The 15,436-nt window shown below is 41.1% G+C and overlaps 2 protein-coding genes across 2 annotated transcripts; both read left to right on the top strand.

The window, feature by feature from the left end:
• The first annotated feature begins 478 nt into the window (after positions 1-478).
• On the top strand, positions 479-3,144 carry si:dkey-172o19.2. The gene is made up of 3 exons (XM_026344856.1): positions 479-520; positions 634-707; positions 1,263-3,144. Exon 3 carries the CDS (start codon positions 1,272-1,274, stop codon positions 2,379-2,381), a length of 1,110 nt encoding a protein of 369 aa, XP_026200641.1. The 5' UTR covers positions 479-520; positions 634-707; positions 1,263-1,271; the 3' UTR covers positions 2,382-3,144.
• A 1,974-nt stretch (positions 3,145-5,118) lies between these two features.
• On the top strand, positions 5,119-13,043 carry nfil3-4 (nuclear factor, interleukin 3 regulated, member 4). The gene is made up of 3 exons (XM_026344756.2): positions 5,119-5,341; positions 9,633-10,327; positions 11,000-13,043. Exons 2-3 carry the CDS (start codon positions 9,667-9,669, stop codon positions 11,137-11,139), a joined length of 801 nt encoding a protein of 266 aa, XP_026200541.1. The 5' UTR covers positions 5,119-5,341; positions 9,633-9,666; the 3' UTR covers positions 11,140-13,043.
• The last annotated feature ends 2,393 nt before the right edge of the window (positions 13,044-15,436 follow it).

The following is a 15,436-nucleotide window of genomic DNA, read 5'->3' on the forward strand; positions in this document are numbered from 1 at the left end:
GTTCACACTCTTTATGGACTTTCACACGTTCTGCACACTTGCACTGCAACGTCACTGTTCTTCCACTGCAAAGGTCATTGTTTGCATTATTATTATTATTATTATTATTATTATTATTATTATTATTATTATTATTATTACTTTACATGTTTACATTTTCACTTTTTATATGAGTTTTTAAACCTGTGTGTGTTTTATACATAACTTATGTTAGTCTTACACTGGCTCCCATCAATTCGCCGTTATTGTGCTGTGATCATACGATGATCGATGTGCAGTAGAATAAAGAGCAGTAAGTAGGGCACTTGATCCAAAGTGACTCATTTCAGTATCACCTGTTGGTTATTTGTGACCACACTGTATTGGACTTCCGCTCTCCAAGTGAAGTCGCCTGATCAGTTTCCACAGTGTGAAACCGACAGTATGAGGACACAACGCGATTGGCTGCATGCATACAGTATATGTTGCGCCCTCGGCAGCTCTGCAAGCTCTCTTCAGCACCACTGATTGACGTCGACAGGTAAGCGCAGCCTTCTCCGGGCAAACGCGTTATAGGAGGCACAAGCTTAAAACTTGGAAACACACTTGAGTGAATGATTGAAATGTGACGCTGTCTGCTGCTGTGTGTTGCAGAATTACAACAACCAAGTCTGTCAAGGTTGATCCCGTGCTCCAAGTCACCCCACAGGTGTCATCTTCTCATCCAGGTCAGTGCGGAGAGTACAGACATGAGACAGACTACTGTCAGTTCTTTTAATTAATCTACCCACTGTCTTATCTGGGGGTTTGTGAGGTTTTTTTTTTTTTATTTACCACCACATTTTTATAAATCTCAAGACGTTAAGACAAGAAGGCAGCAAACCACTCACTTCTTCACATGTTCTTTGCTGCTGTCGAAAATATTTTATGTGGTGAGTTTATGTGGTGGCGGAAGTATTCAGATGCAGTAAACAACATTTCCAGTCAACACTTCGTTTTTAAATCAAGTAGAGAAAACAAAACAAAAAAACAAATGCATCCAAATATACCAACAAAATGTAAATAGATCATAAAACGCGTGAACGTGAATGACTCGTTTCATGTTTATTACTGAATTGATGATGTTGCTCATGCAGTGTTTTGATGTTGAGGTTGAAGCCACTGGTGTTTCGTGTGTTAGTTATCTCTGTGCCCTCATCTATTTATCGCCCTACAGCTTATGAAATCTTCTAGATAGATTTTATAACTGATGTTCTGGTTACAACTTTTATTTCCCACTCCAGTCTTGTGACATGTCCACCCCGGGCAGCCCTGACGGTGCTGAACCCTCTTCCTCGGTCGAAAGCAGCGGCTACATGGAGTCTGATCCAGAACCTGGTTTCTTGCTCCCTGTGACACGGTCATCCGTGCTGGCCCGGCGTCTCCTGCGCTTGCGGGCCTGCAGCAGCCACCTGAGCCCCATGGCACGCCGCAAGAGGGAGATGATTCCCGCAGACAAGAAAGACTCCAACTACTGGGACAAGCGACGCAAGAACAACGAGGCGGCCAAGCGGTCCAGGGAGAAAAGGAGGCTGAACGACCTGATGCTGGAGGGTCAGCTGCTGGCTCTGAGTGAGGAGAACGCGCAGCTGCGGGCTCATGTGCTCAGCCTGCAGTATCACAGCAGCCTGAGCGCAGAGAAGAGCAAAGCTGCCACTGTGTGCGCAACTCCCACCGCACCTGTAGCTTCCACCTTGTCCTCTCCCAGACCCACTCACGGCCCTGCCCTCTTCCAGCCGGGACTCTGGGGCAACAGCAGGAGCAGCCCAGCCTCTATGCTGAGTCTGAGGCAACAAGAAACGGCCAGCCACCCGTTCGAGACTAAGATCCCTGGTTTTAGCGCACCCAGAGGTGCTGCTGGTTTTAATCCACTGAGCCCTCACACGTGTGGCACACAGCAGGGCATCTTCCCTCTCTCCGGGCCCCGCGTCCTCTCTCCCCGAGCCGCTCTGGAGGTCCGGAAGTCTGCGGAGGCAGAGCTAGATCCACAGCGACAGGTCTCCTCCAGCGATGACATCCCCAACTCCACCGATGAGTTTTCCTATTCCGCCTCTTCCATCCGAGCGTTCCTGTCCACACCTGACACACTCCACCATGCCTCCAACTTGTCCTACCCGCCCCAGAATTGGTTGATGCCCCATTTGAATCCCTCGGCAGTGTGTAATAATCTGCTGCTGCCCTGGCGGTCCTCCTACCTGCCTCCACCGGCCGTCTATCCGGGTCTGCCTCTCTACATCCAGGAGAGACAGGGCCAGGGTGTCGGTGTGGAGGCTGACGTACAGAAAGGGTTCAGGAGCCGGTTCAGCAGCGCACCGGCGGGGATGTCCCAAGTCGGGACGCGCCTCAGCCCCGAGAGACGCTAATGGGACAGTTTGACTGTCGATGCGTTTACTATGCAAGAAAGAAAGTGAGGAAAAACAGAGGTTGTGCTCTAATATCGATATTTATGTGTATATATGTTTCTCCAACTACAAATTAACACAAACTAGTTCACAAGTCTGAATGCAACCCAGAGGCTTTTCACTGGCATCATGGAAACAGATGAAATTTTGATTGTCCTGACAACGGTATTTAACCGTGCGCATTTTCCGAAATATAGAGTGCAAACGTCCCACACTGTGTAATTATTGTGTGACTTTCTGTGGTTTCAAATGAGCTTCTAATACCATGAAGCAGAGGTTAGAGTCGCACGCACGGATCACCGCTGTCAGAGACCAAACCAAAGCTCTTCAACAACAGGACAAACGCGGCGTCATCTCCATCTTTTATTAATGATGTTCAGAGCAAAGGTCGCACATGTAGCGACAGAAGGGCACAAGGAGGGCTTGATGATTTGGGACATTAGAGATATAAATTCAACAGGAAGTGTCTAGACAATATGATTACATGGGTTAAGGCTGATTGTTTGTGGATTTTTTACCGTTTACCTGCGGTGAAAGACAACGAAACTTAGTGCTTCTTGACTTGGTATTCCCCTCTATCCCCACTACGTGATTTCCCAGCAGACTTTGATTCAATGGAAAACCAAACGTTGAACCGTTTTCTAGGCTTGCAGCTCTGTGAGACATCATCTTCCATTGCGTCTGCTTTTGCTTCTGTGCTCACTTTCTTTTTGTATTATTAAATAAAAACAACCTAATAAATATATAAAATAACAAAAAACAATAACTGCGTAAATGTTTGAATCAGGATGATTCTTCAGCTATTAAATACATACATATAAAAAATACAGCATGCTGGGGATTTTCACCTTAATCCAAATATCAAGTTATGCAACTTCTGTCAAAATGTTCTTTTACGTTTGGTAAATAAGATGCTAAGAAAATATTATAGTATTAGTAGTAGTACACCAAGTGATACTTGAAAAGACTTTTTAAAAAATCCCTAAGAAAAGTCTTTGCGACACATGATCAAATATTGAACCTTTTTTATTGCCTATTATTGCAGCTTATGTCAGTTTAGGTCAAGGTTTATATAGGAGGCTGCAAACAGTTGCTCTGGTGCAAATGAAGCTAAAAGTTTCATTTTACTGCTTGCACTGCTGGGAAACTGCATGTTGAAAGCCCCTTCTCTTTTCACTATATTTGTCATTAGCAGCTAAACTTAAATAAATAGCAGAGCAGCATGATGATGGATTATTACAATGCAATCCGGGATAGCTGCTCTCAACAGGTTAGATTTTTTCTCCAGCTTCAGTCTATTGTGATGTCTGGGTTCGGATTAGTTTATGTAAAAAGGGTCATAGCAGTACTTTCAGATTTTGTCAGAAACAAACAAACAAAATTCTTCTCATTTGGTTTTGATTGGAAGGATCGTAGCGCACCGCACAGCAGCACACGCTCCCTGTACGCACCAGCAGGGGGCGCTGCAACACAAATAGTGCGGCAGGAGGCAAATGGCGGCTGCACAGCTCAAAGCAGCAGGAGCTGCACAATCCCCGTTAAAGTGCAGTGCAAGGAGCGTGAAGATCGGGTCTGACTGGACGTCTTAATGTCACATGATGCTCAAAGTAAAAGGTGCATCTCATATACTTCTCACATTCTGACAACAGGACTTCACAGATAGTTACATTACATCCCACAAACTCAACTGGCATTGACTGAACAGAAGTGTAAACACATACAGACACCAGGCCTAAATCTTAGTCTACAGCTTAGGAACTTAGCTTTGGTACACAGGATAGACCGTGTCTTCTTGCCCAAACATCTTTTTAACATTATCCGCTTCAGTGCATCACAACAGGAAGTAAAAAGTTTACTTATCTTCATGTGACTGTGTCTATAGATAGAAATTCACAGTGCAATGAGGTACAATTTGACAAAATCATGGGCTTCGAATATGATTAGAGGGTTAATTAGTGTTTCTATAATGTCTTATCTGCAGGTGAAGTGTGGTCCAAAAAGCACGGCAATAAGAGGATATTAAACGTGCAGAAATGTAGTTGCAACTGCGACACAGATAAGTGACAAACACTTCTCTTTTTTTTTTTTCTGTGAATCCGAGGTGCCAAAGATTTATTTAACACACACGCAGAAACATTTTAGTCACTTCAGTTGAATCGACTTAGTTAAAGTTTACTGTCAATATATAGAAAGCAACTATGTTGATAACTTTTGGCAGGCTTAGTTTCACTACTACTGCTTCTACTACCACTACTGCTACTACTATTACTACTACTACTACTACTACTACTACTACTACAAGTGCTGCGCTTAAGTCTTTTTCTGGGAAGAGGCACCAGGTAAGTTCCTGAAATGTAAAACTGTCTGTGTGTTCAAGTAATTTCATACTATACACCACACATGATGAAGCATCCTTTTAGTCATGACAGCCGGGCTCTGCAAAGACAAACAAACAGCACAGATTTCACTTTATTCTTTATTTACTAAAGTGGCTCCTTTGTTTTTTTGTTTTTCATAGTTATATATGCATGCTTTTGCGCAATATAAGCATTTAATACACAAAACGTCTATTCAAAATTGACAGCAGAATCATGCAGGGAAGACCCCTGTGTGGGCAACCCACCAACACCACAACACTATCAAGATCAAGGGGGGCAGTCAGACACTTTTCATGTGACTGTAGAGGTGGACAGTCAGAGTTGAACACAGGAAAACAACACATGACGGGTGAGAGAAAGCAAAGAAGGAGAGAGACAACAAGACATTATGAGCCCCCCTCCGCTTTTAACTGCATCAATCGTATAACAGTCTCAAAGGAGGGTTCACTGCTCTAAGTGGTAAACAAGTGCCGGGTGAAAGATACCTCTGAATTGGGCCATTGGTACCTCGGTGGCAGAACTTTCTGCTCCCAACAGTTGAAGGTAAAGCCTTGAGTTCATTTATATATTTAAACTGTGTGCTTAAAACTGGAGTGTGTATAGAAACAGCAGTTAGATTGGAGAGACAGTGGTTGAATTGTTTTTGACCACAGGATAGATGTGTTAGTTTTTACAAATGTAGTACCGATGACTTGTTCTATCACAGCACAATAACAGTGATGCTTGCTATGAAAAAGAGCGACCAACTCATTAAACTCTTGTAACCGTTGCCTTTATTTGCTGCTAAATAATAGTAAATGGCTGCACCCGTTTGCATTTTAGCATAGCCTACATGCATTTTTTTGTACATTATCAAAACAAAACCAATTAATTAATAATGTATTACCTGAAAATGCTACACTGCTATCTGGCAATTGAATGAGGAAGAGGAAGTGTTAGTACAGCACCTTGTATATTATCTGCAACATTACTTTAACGGACAGTTTCGTACATTGTGTGTTTCTATTTTAAAAGTAATATTAACAACTAACTGAACTTTACAATAGTTAACTTTTTATGCATTAACTAATCTCATATTGAGGATTTCGCCAGGGTGACATCATCGTACAGTTTGACTAACAACGGTTTAGAATCACACATTAAACCTAATTCAGATCTTTGATCATTTTTATTGATTCTCGTGCTGTGGCCAAAAAAAGCCCAATATGTATCAACACTGTATTGTTATGTGGTAGAACAGCACTGTGATAAGTCATTTATGCATCAATCAGACAATCAGTGATGGGTTTATTTAAAGCTACAGTCACTTTCTAAAGCTGTGCCTTGTGGTGTTGTTCCAAACTGCACTGTTACATGTTTCTTTCATTTGTAGTCTGCAAATATGGGCAGTGTACAAAATTTCACCTTTAAATTCTTAAAAAGTCCAATATAACACAAAAGATTAAGCTCTAACCAAAGATAGCAAGAGCTAAAGTAACACTGAACATTTAAATGGAAGTGTTTATAATAATATGTGTGAAGTTTGAGTTTGTGATGGACTAAAAAACATCACTTTTAATACTGTGATGGCTGCAACATGCTCAAACTGACAGAAACACAAGTTAATGTTGTGCGCTCTTCCACATCCTGTTCTCATATTCTGGATAAGTTATTATCAAGTGCTTTCAATATGTGTATTTAAGCAGGAATAGTAAAAATAAACATTAAATTCAGTTGGTAATGATGGTTTCATATGGGCTCTCAGTAGTAAGTTACTGTATCTATTTTATGTCGTGAAGATTTAAATTAAATATTGTACGTACATCTGTTGTTACAACAGCGCTGACGGCTCAGTGCCATGTTCACACTTACAGTTTAATAACCTTAATAAAACTGAATGGGGTCCATATACATGTACATATACATATATATAAAGAGCACATAGAAAAAGACCGCTATTATTTGCAGTGTCCTTAAAGGAATATATGTAACGGAAAATCTTAGCCAGGAACTGTGGTAAACCTTTTTATTTTCCCAAGAGGACATTAATTCACTCTAATTTCCCTGATGACAGTTTAGAAAAGACGCGAACGTAGTACACTGAGGTATGAACTGACCAGTTAATAGTTATTTTAACAATGGCTGGAAGCGTGCGCAGCAACACAACAGCAGATGGTATGAGTATGAGAAAACGGATAGACACCAAAAGAAGAAGTTTCAGAGCTCCTTACTAAAAAGCAGGCTGGCTATAATTAGTCAATAAGAAACAGGTGCAAATGTGCAGCAGAGGAGTGAGCAGGCTTGGCCTCAAGAGAGATTTCACTCAGAAGCCCTCTCTCTTTTATTTTCTCTCACTGTCTCCCTGTATGATTATTGTTCTGTCTCTTCCTGCTGTTGCTTTTTTGAGTATACAACGCTTTGTGTTGCACACTACTATGCAGGTGTGCATTTTCTCACATAGACATACAAACACGTATGGGCTTATGGTCTATGTTCTCACTGGGCACAGGCTAGAATATTTTTAACCTGATGCGTGTTCTCACTACCACACTCAGGGTGCATGGCCTCTTTGAAAATTTCGTTTTGATGCCTCCGGCACAATCTGACTGGTACATCAAAACTACTACACCGCACTACAAAGTCAGTGCTTATGAGGAGAAGATGCTTTAAGTGTGGAAATAAAAGTGAGTACTTACAGCTAAAGAGGATACAACCTGATAATTCTTGAGGTAATAGACTGTAAAGTTATGGTTTGTGCTCAAGTTCCGCATGTAACCACTCAAGCGATGGACAGTTTTTTGCAGCTCATATATGAGATGTCACTTGTGCCAGCAAGTAAAAAGTATTTTTGTGATATCTAATTAGAAATTAACTTGTCTGCTATAGTGTTGTTTGCAAGACATGAGGCACAAGGGAAACATCAATGACTTAAAAGGCGTATGTGTAAGCTAAATGTGTGAGTGATTCTGTCTCTGTATATGATCACACGTACAGAGGACTGCTGTGGTTACAACACACTGTTCATCCTTCTTGCACAGCTTCCCATGAAACCACCCACAAACCCACGCGAATGAAAAAGTTAAAAAGCTGCCAGCAATCCTCTCAGTCTGGTTATTCAAAATATCTTCCTGTTTGTACTTTCTGCCCTCACAACGAAATGGCCAAACAGCCTTTTGTCCCACAGCGTAGACACATGACGTGAAGCCAGTGAACGACATGAATGAAGAGGTGGATGTGGTGACTAGATGAACACGTCGATCAAAAAGAGACATGGGAGGGAGATGAAGTGAGAAAGTGACAATCACGTTACTTTCAAATTTGATTTACTTTACTGTTTAACAGCATTGTGCTAATGTTTTTGAGTTCAAGCTCTCATACAACAGCAAACGTGAAATACTACTAAAATATGGAACTAGGTGTGATTGCTGCTGCACAAACTCAATGTTGAATAAGACTGTGTTTAATGGCACTTTGACTCAAACAATAGTCCACTAATGTTTCCCGTATGTATAATGTGGTCTAGACAGGTAGGAGGTGTTGAGTCAGGAAGGTGGGTTGAGTGTTCAAGGCGCTAGACTAAGTGAGGTTCAACAGTGGCTTAGAAAAAAAAAAAGACAGGAAAATGTCAAATTTAAAGGACTTTTTATATTTATATAGTAACGTATATCTTAGACCTAGTATACCGATGGTTGTGTCAATTTGTGTATTCATTTATCATGTACTGTACAGTGTGATGTCATATATAACATTATGTGTGTACATTATGATATCCATATAATACTATATAGGACTCATATGTGTCATACTCTGTATGTATGACGTGTCTGCCAGTCAGGTGATGCAGCTGCAAAAGCTGACGAGTAGGCAGAACACCCACACCAGCGTCATGTCGCCCAGCCTGGCATGACAGATGTTTTTCTTTGAGTTTGTCGCTGAGAAAGACACCACTCAAGACAATTATCCACACAGTAAGCTGCCAAACGGCCGCATTAACACCACTTTAGTAACAGGATGAGAACATGTCATGGGTCTACACTTCACAATAGACAACATTTTACCCTATTATAAAACATACTGTGAAACATATTGCATATAACCAGCTGATTTGTCAAATGACTCATGACTCAATGTCTGTGATTTGTCCATTTTCTTGGATGCACAAAGTAAATATTTTCATTGTATTCACTCAACATGTTAGTTCTATTTCGTAAACACATTGAAACAGAAGTCGGGACAAAAACAAAAGAAGACGGAAAAGTTCTGCATGATTCCAACATCAGCAACAGTAACAGGTGTCGTTATGGGGTCTTATGGGAGAACCCACCGAAGGCTCCATCAGTTTGTAAAATATTTAGTTAGTTCATGCTCCACCATGTACAGTAAACAGAACTGTGAAAAGTTTCAAGGATTCAGATCATATTTCAGTGTGCAGCACGGAAAACACTGTTGAAGGTGCATGAACTTGAAGCCCTGAGACTACTGTGATGAATATGGCCACATGGGCTGGACTGCCTGTTAGATTTTACTGGCATTCAACATTGACTCAGTTGTTCTAGTTGCACTGTTATTGCAAGAAAGAAACATCTCAACATGACAAACATCTGGTTTTTATTTGTTGCTAACACTAATTTTATCCCACACTTACACATGTAAATAGATCGTCAGCAGCAGTCGCACAGAATTATCATTTAGTTCAGAAATAGTCTAGTGCTTTGAGCACAACACAAAAATAGTCACTGTAAAATGAGGTGAAATGCAAATCAGATAAAGTTACCATTGCATAAAAAGGAAGTACCTGTATGCCTCAGCCTCTCACACAAGACTAATTCCCTCCATCTATTGCTCTTGATTTTAGGTCTCTGTCTGCTGTTTCTCATTTCTCATCTACCATGGAGTCGCTGTCACTACCTTTCCACGAAGGCCAGGACAGCCATGTTTTACGAGTGGAGAATGAACTGGTGAGGAAGGGACCCCGTCGCAAAAGGGAGTTCATACCTGAAGAAAAGAAGGATGCCCTCTACTGGGAGAAACGACGCAAGAACAACGAGGCAGCCAAAAGGTCACGGGAGAAGAGACGGATGAACGACTACGTGCTGGAGTCTCATCTTATGGCCCTGAAAGAAGAAAATGCCAGGCTTAGTGCTGAATTACTGGCCATCAAACTCCACTTCGGCCTGGTCCACTCTGCAGGATACACTGCTCAGAGCAACCGACTGCCACATCATGTGCACAGCAGCGCACAGCCCATTTCTACCGCCAGCTCCCTCCACCAGTTCCTGCCGAGGGACTACTACTGGGCCGGCAGAGACTCATCTGTAATGTCCAACCCCCAAACCTCTCCACCTTATTTCATCCCTGCATATGCCCTCCGTACTATGACAGGCTATCCATACTTAAACCCACCTGGCAGTCCAAGCTCTAGCCTCCTCAGTCCCCTTGTACTCCCTCGAAATCTCCTGCCCACGCATTCATCCCATCCTGGAGCCTCTCTACTGAAACCGATTCCAACGAGAGCCACCTCAGATGAGGAGGAGGAGCAGCAGGTCCCAGGTGTGTTGCCCCTGTCCTGCTCTGCTCTGCCTCGCAAAGCCATCCCCAAAGGAAACACCTCTCCACCTAGACAATACATATCTGACTGAATGTCCAGTATACAGTGGTGTACCTCCCAATCATAACTATAGATAACAGCAAATCTGAAGAATCTAATCTAATCTAATACTATACAACTGTTAGATTGACTAACACATCCACATTAAAAACACCAAAACATGTTGTGACGTATTGGTGTATAACAGACAAAGCTGGGACACACCTGAATTAATTTCTACACTGTAGATTGAGCCTGAGTACATTACAACTGAAACACACATGTAATCATGCAGTGAGCTCAAGTGTTAAATCAAACAAAATGCACTCTGCTCGCTACTGGTAACATCTTAACCTGTATGTCTGGTTAGTGCTTTGACGGAGGCCATCAGTTGTGTTGTGCCATGTTAATGTTGGCACACAGACAGTAGCTCTATTTGACTAGTAATGGAAAAAAAAATTTATGTAAAAAGAAACAACAATTCGTACTTTAAGACTGGATAGTCAATAAAAAATGTCAAGAACCAGTTGCAGAAACCATCAAACTAGCAATGCAACTAGCTCTCATGGGGACTGCCCCATAAAAGGAACCTTTTCTGCAGAGGTTAAGATTATTATTAATCTCAAAAATCACAGATCAACCGTGCCTCAGATCAGAACCCACATCAATGCGTGTCAGAGTTCAAGCAGCAGGTACATCTCACCATCAACTGTTTGGAGGAGACTACGTGACTCAGGCCTTCATGGTCAAACTACTACATGGAAACCACGACTGAGGGAAACCTAGACCAGTAGGAATGATTACTTTTGTAAATAATGTTCTTATGTTAATGTTATCTAAATGTTAATATTTCTGCCTCTGTCTAAGTAAGTCACAATGAACTTAAAATGATGGTATCTGCATGTGTGGCTCACGTGAAGCAGAGAGGAGGAGGTGTGATGCTGTGGGGGAGCTTTGCAAGCAGCAGTGTTGACAGTTTATTCACAATTCAAGGCACACGTAGGCTGCACGGCTAACATTCTGCAGTGTAACATCACCTCCTCTGGTTTGTGCTCAGCAAGACCATGAGTGGGACTCTCACTTTTTTTTACTAGGGCAGAGATGCAGTAAAATTGACTTCTGGACTAAAATAAAAATTCATTATGGGTTTTCTGCCGGGACAGCTTTGCCATAACATCCTGTGGGTTATAGCCTCCCTCCAAATGGAAACAGTGAAGCATGATGATTTAATTCTTTGGTTTTTCTGTGTGGGCAGATAATATCATCTTCTTCCATACTGTGGCTGTAGTGCCTTTGAATCATCCAGTATTCCAGTTACATTTAGAGACCATGTTAAATATATTTTACAAAAATATTAAAATATATACATTAAAGTGTTGTGGGCAAGGTCTTCATTTGTTCTGCTTCTGATAACTTTTAATGCTTTGTGGCTAAAAATTCACTCCTTCCTTCATAACCCAGAAACTGATGATCCAGAGGTCACAGTAGCCTTAAGCAGACCTGGAGTACAAAAGTAAAATGTATCTTACAGTCTCGCAACGCAGCGAGGTGAGACGTCCACTGCAGCTATTTCTCTGGTCCACCAGGATGTTGTGTAGAGGATGGTCGGTGTACTGTAGAATGGCCTCTAGCTTTTTCTGTGCGCGTTTCTCCACCATGGACAGAAAAGACACAAGTTATCAGTTGCTGTAGTTATTATTGTTAGTATCAGGCTTTTAAAAGTGATCATAAAGATCTGTGTTCATTTGGAGACAGAATGTGTTCACTTGACTTTTTGCACGTTACTGTAATAGTAGTGTAATAGTTTTTTTTTATTATTTGTTTGTTTGTTTTTTTGCCATAACCATTAATGACAAAAAAGAAAAAATCTAACCTTTTTGTGTAGGCTGTAGATTGTCTATGGCGTGGACGGACGGATACATTTTTCCAAATTAAATATGCAATGCAAATCTGAATAATACAAAGTTAACTAGCTAGCCAGTCCTATTACTGCTTCCTAACAAGTACACACTAATTATTTCTAAAGTCTGTGTATTTGTACTTTCTCCCTTAACCTTCTTTGTCACACAGCTTTTTGTAAAATAATAACTATGGATCCATCTGGTTTTGAAGTTTTACTCTAACAGGACTTCGTAATATGCACGTTAAGCATTTATCATATAAGTTGTTCAAACACTGTGAGGAAACTTTGTGTTTCTCATCATTTCCTCACAGTGTGTCCGACTGAGATATACTTAGGAGTGTGATTAAAGTCTGGTCACACAGTCATGTTGGTCTTTGAAAGTTGGTTAACTAGCTACTGTTTTCTTGTTTTTAATCGATATTTTCAATGGGAAAATGCCTACAAACTGCTATTATCGTATTGGCAGGTAAAGGGAGAGTTACGTCCATAAACATAGAGATATCAGCATTAACTGTGCAGCTTCAGCTGGAGGGTGTTTTTCTGATTATCTGGCTCCGTAAGCTACACTATAATAAATGTCATCATAAACTATTCCAATCTATGCCCATGACATGGTTGAATGTTTGCTTAGACACAGACTTCAGTGTAGCCTTGCCTTCATCTTTACTATTTGTCAAAACTGAACCCTGGACACTGGTTGGATTCCAACCTTGTCTTATTTGTTGCTGTACAGTATGTGGGCTGATAATAAAATCATTAGGAAAGTACTATTACTACTCGTACGAGTCATGACTTCTTGTTATGCAGCTGATGTCACTGCCAAAACTCTGAATTCATGTTCTCTATTTCAATGTAATGTGGAATTTGATAACCATATTGAATAATATGAATTCATTTTATCCACAACTAACTAAGTTATTTATGGGGTGACACTGTCATGTCGTAGTTCGCACTGTTTCCCTCACGGCTAGAACAACCTTTGTTTAAATCTATCAGCTGGGTGCCTGTGTGGAGTTTATATGTTCTCCATGGGTTTACATAGGTTTTCTCTCATAGTTCAAACACATGGTTAATCTTTGACTTGAGATTGCTCATATTTAAGAATGTTGTTGAGGATGGTTGTCTGTCTTTGTATGTCAGCCCTGTTAGAGACTGGCGTCCTGTACAGTACTCTGCCTCTCGTTGGGGTACAGAAGAAATGCAAGTAAAATAATGGATAGATGCCTGTTATTTACACCATATTACAGCATTATGTAGGTTAATGGGTTTTGCAAACTTAATGCAAGGTCCAGCATTTACTGGCTAGATAAAAACCAAAACAGTGCAGTCTTGAATTCACTTTGTCGTACCTCTCTGTCCAAATACGACCACTTACATTTGCCACTTATACGAGCACTTACACTATACATCTTTCAACAGCCTCTCTTTTCCTGTCTTTCTGCCTCACCATCAACAGCAACTATTGTGGCAGCAGACACTGCCTGGCACTAGTCCAACAGTCAACTCTCTTGTTTGAATCTAATTACTCAAAAAGTTCAGAAACTGAAATTAATCTCTGGTCTATGTTGCAAATTCAAATAGTGATTGACATGAGTCATTTTGATGCTGGTACACGTAATTCATAATGAGAATTAGATAAACCTGGGGCTCCCACTGGCATCAAGTTCCATACAACATACTACTTTCAAATGTCCCTTTAGCTACAGATTGAACATTGATCAGCCACCGCATTAACACCACCTGCTTGTGTTAATGTTGCACACGTGGGCAGCGGTCGGCAGGAACACAGCAGCACATGCAGCATGCTGTGGTGCGCTGTGTTGATTATAGACGGCATAATATGTTTGTCATGCTGATCCCTGTTCACCACATTAAAACCACAAGGTTGCTTTAATTTAGTTCAGTTCAGTTTAGGTGACGGATACATCACTGTGTCATCAGGGTTGAAAGGTCTGAATAAATTAGGTTAATCAGAATGAGTGTGTTAAAACACGCAGCCAAAACTGCTCCTTTACACTGTTCATATACATTAAAAAGGAACTGGGGAAGGATAATTATTTTTAAATGATTGTTCATCAATCAGTGACTCAGTGTTCTGCAAGCAGGCCGTGGCCTGACACAAAGCTGGCTAGCATGTGCTTTCTGCAGGTGAGTTGTTTGTTCAACAACTGTTAACCACTACAATCCCATTTAGACCACCTCATTTCAACACCATGGTAACACAAAATGTGCGATTACTACCCACACACACACAAAAGCTTTACCGACACGCACATATGCACACAAATTGCGTTACATCACTTCAATCACTTGTCAATGTTCCCATGGTGTGGCTGGAAATAGCTGCTAAAGCAGAAGTTGAATGTCTATGTGTTAAAGAGCATTCTGACATAATTTCCCCTGTTAACCAAATAAAAGATATGCTGTTGGGGTGCTGAGCGCACAGTGCATTTACCACTACTGTCTTGGACTCATCTAAATAGCTAATACCGTAATTTCATAGTGTGATGGTGTTGAGTTCTTGGCTGATGACACATCTTACAGTTGCTAGTCTGAGATGTTGGCTTAATGTATTAATTCCACCTCTCCTACAGTCAACTCTAAACAAGAGTTTCAGGGTTGTCACTTTGAAGTCTACATAAGAAGCAAAAATCTACATTACTCACAGTGATTTCTAGTAAAAAAGATCTCGAGAATGGTTCTTCTAGAAACTGAGCCAAAGGTGAGAGCAACTCACCCTTTGAGTGCATGAGCTGTTGTCTCGGAACCACTTTCCAGAAAGTCTAGGTCCCCCAATTTCAAAATATTTCAGGCATGAGGTAAGTGAGAGATCTTCGTCTGTGAGCATGCAGAGGGACGACAAACCTAAATAAATGAGTGCAGAGACTGAAATGCAGATGATTCTTTAGTGCATGTATTAAATAAAGCAATTAACAATACACTATTATCACCCTGTATCAAAATGCTGGGCAGGACAAGAGGACTTTCCTTTCAAGATGAAAGGAAGCAAAAGATCTAAGTGATTTATTACAAAATGAAACATGCTTTTTGACAGATCAGAGGTGTAAAAACTATATGGTCAACTGAGATGTGGAAAAAAGGTGAGATAGTCATATGAGTCACTGTTCCACACCATATTCTTGAAGAGGAGGGGGTGCATGCAGATACC

This window comes from Anabas testudineus, chromosome 4 (genome assembly GCF_900324465.2).
Source record: "Anabas testudineus chromosome 4, fAnaTes1.2, whole genome shotgun sequence".
Classification (NCBI taxonomy): domain Eukaryota; kingdom Metazoa; phylum Chordata; class Actinopteri; order Anabantiformes; family Anabantidae; genus Anabas; species Anabas testudineus.

Bases quoted from the DNA above. Each gene is read 5' to 3' on its own strand.
- si:dkey-172o19.2 (XM_026344856.1), top strand. From the start codon at position 1,272: ATGTCCACCCCGGGCAGCCCTGACGGTGCTGAACCCTCTTCCTCGGTC.
- nfil3-4 (XM_026344756.2), top strand. From the start codon at position 9,667: ATGGAGTCGCTGTCACTACCTTTCCACGAAGGCCAGGACAGCCATGTT. The intron at 10,328-10,999 runs GTGTGTTGCCCC...CAAAAATCACAG, and splicing joins GGAGGAGCAGCAGGTCCCAG to ATCAACCGTGCCTCAGATCA.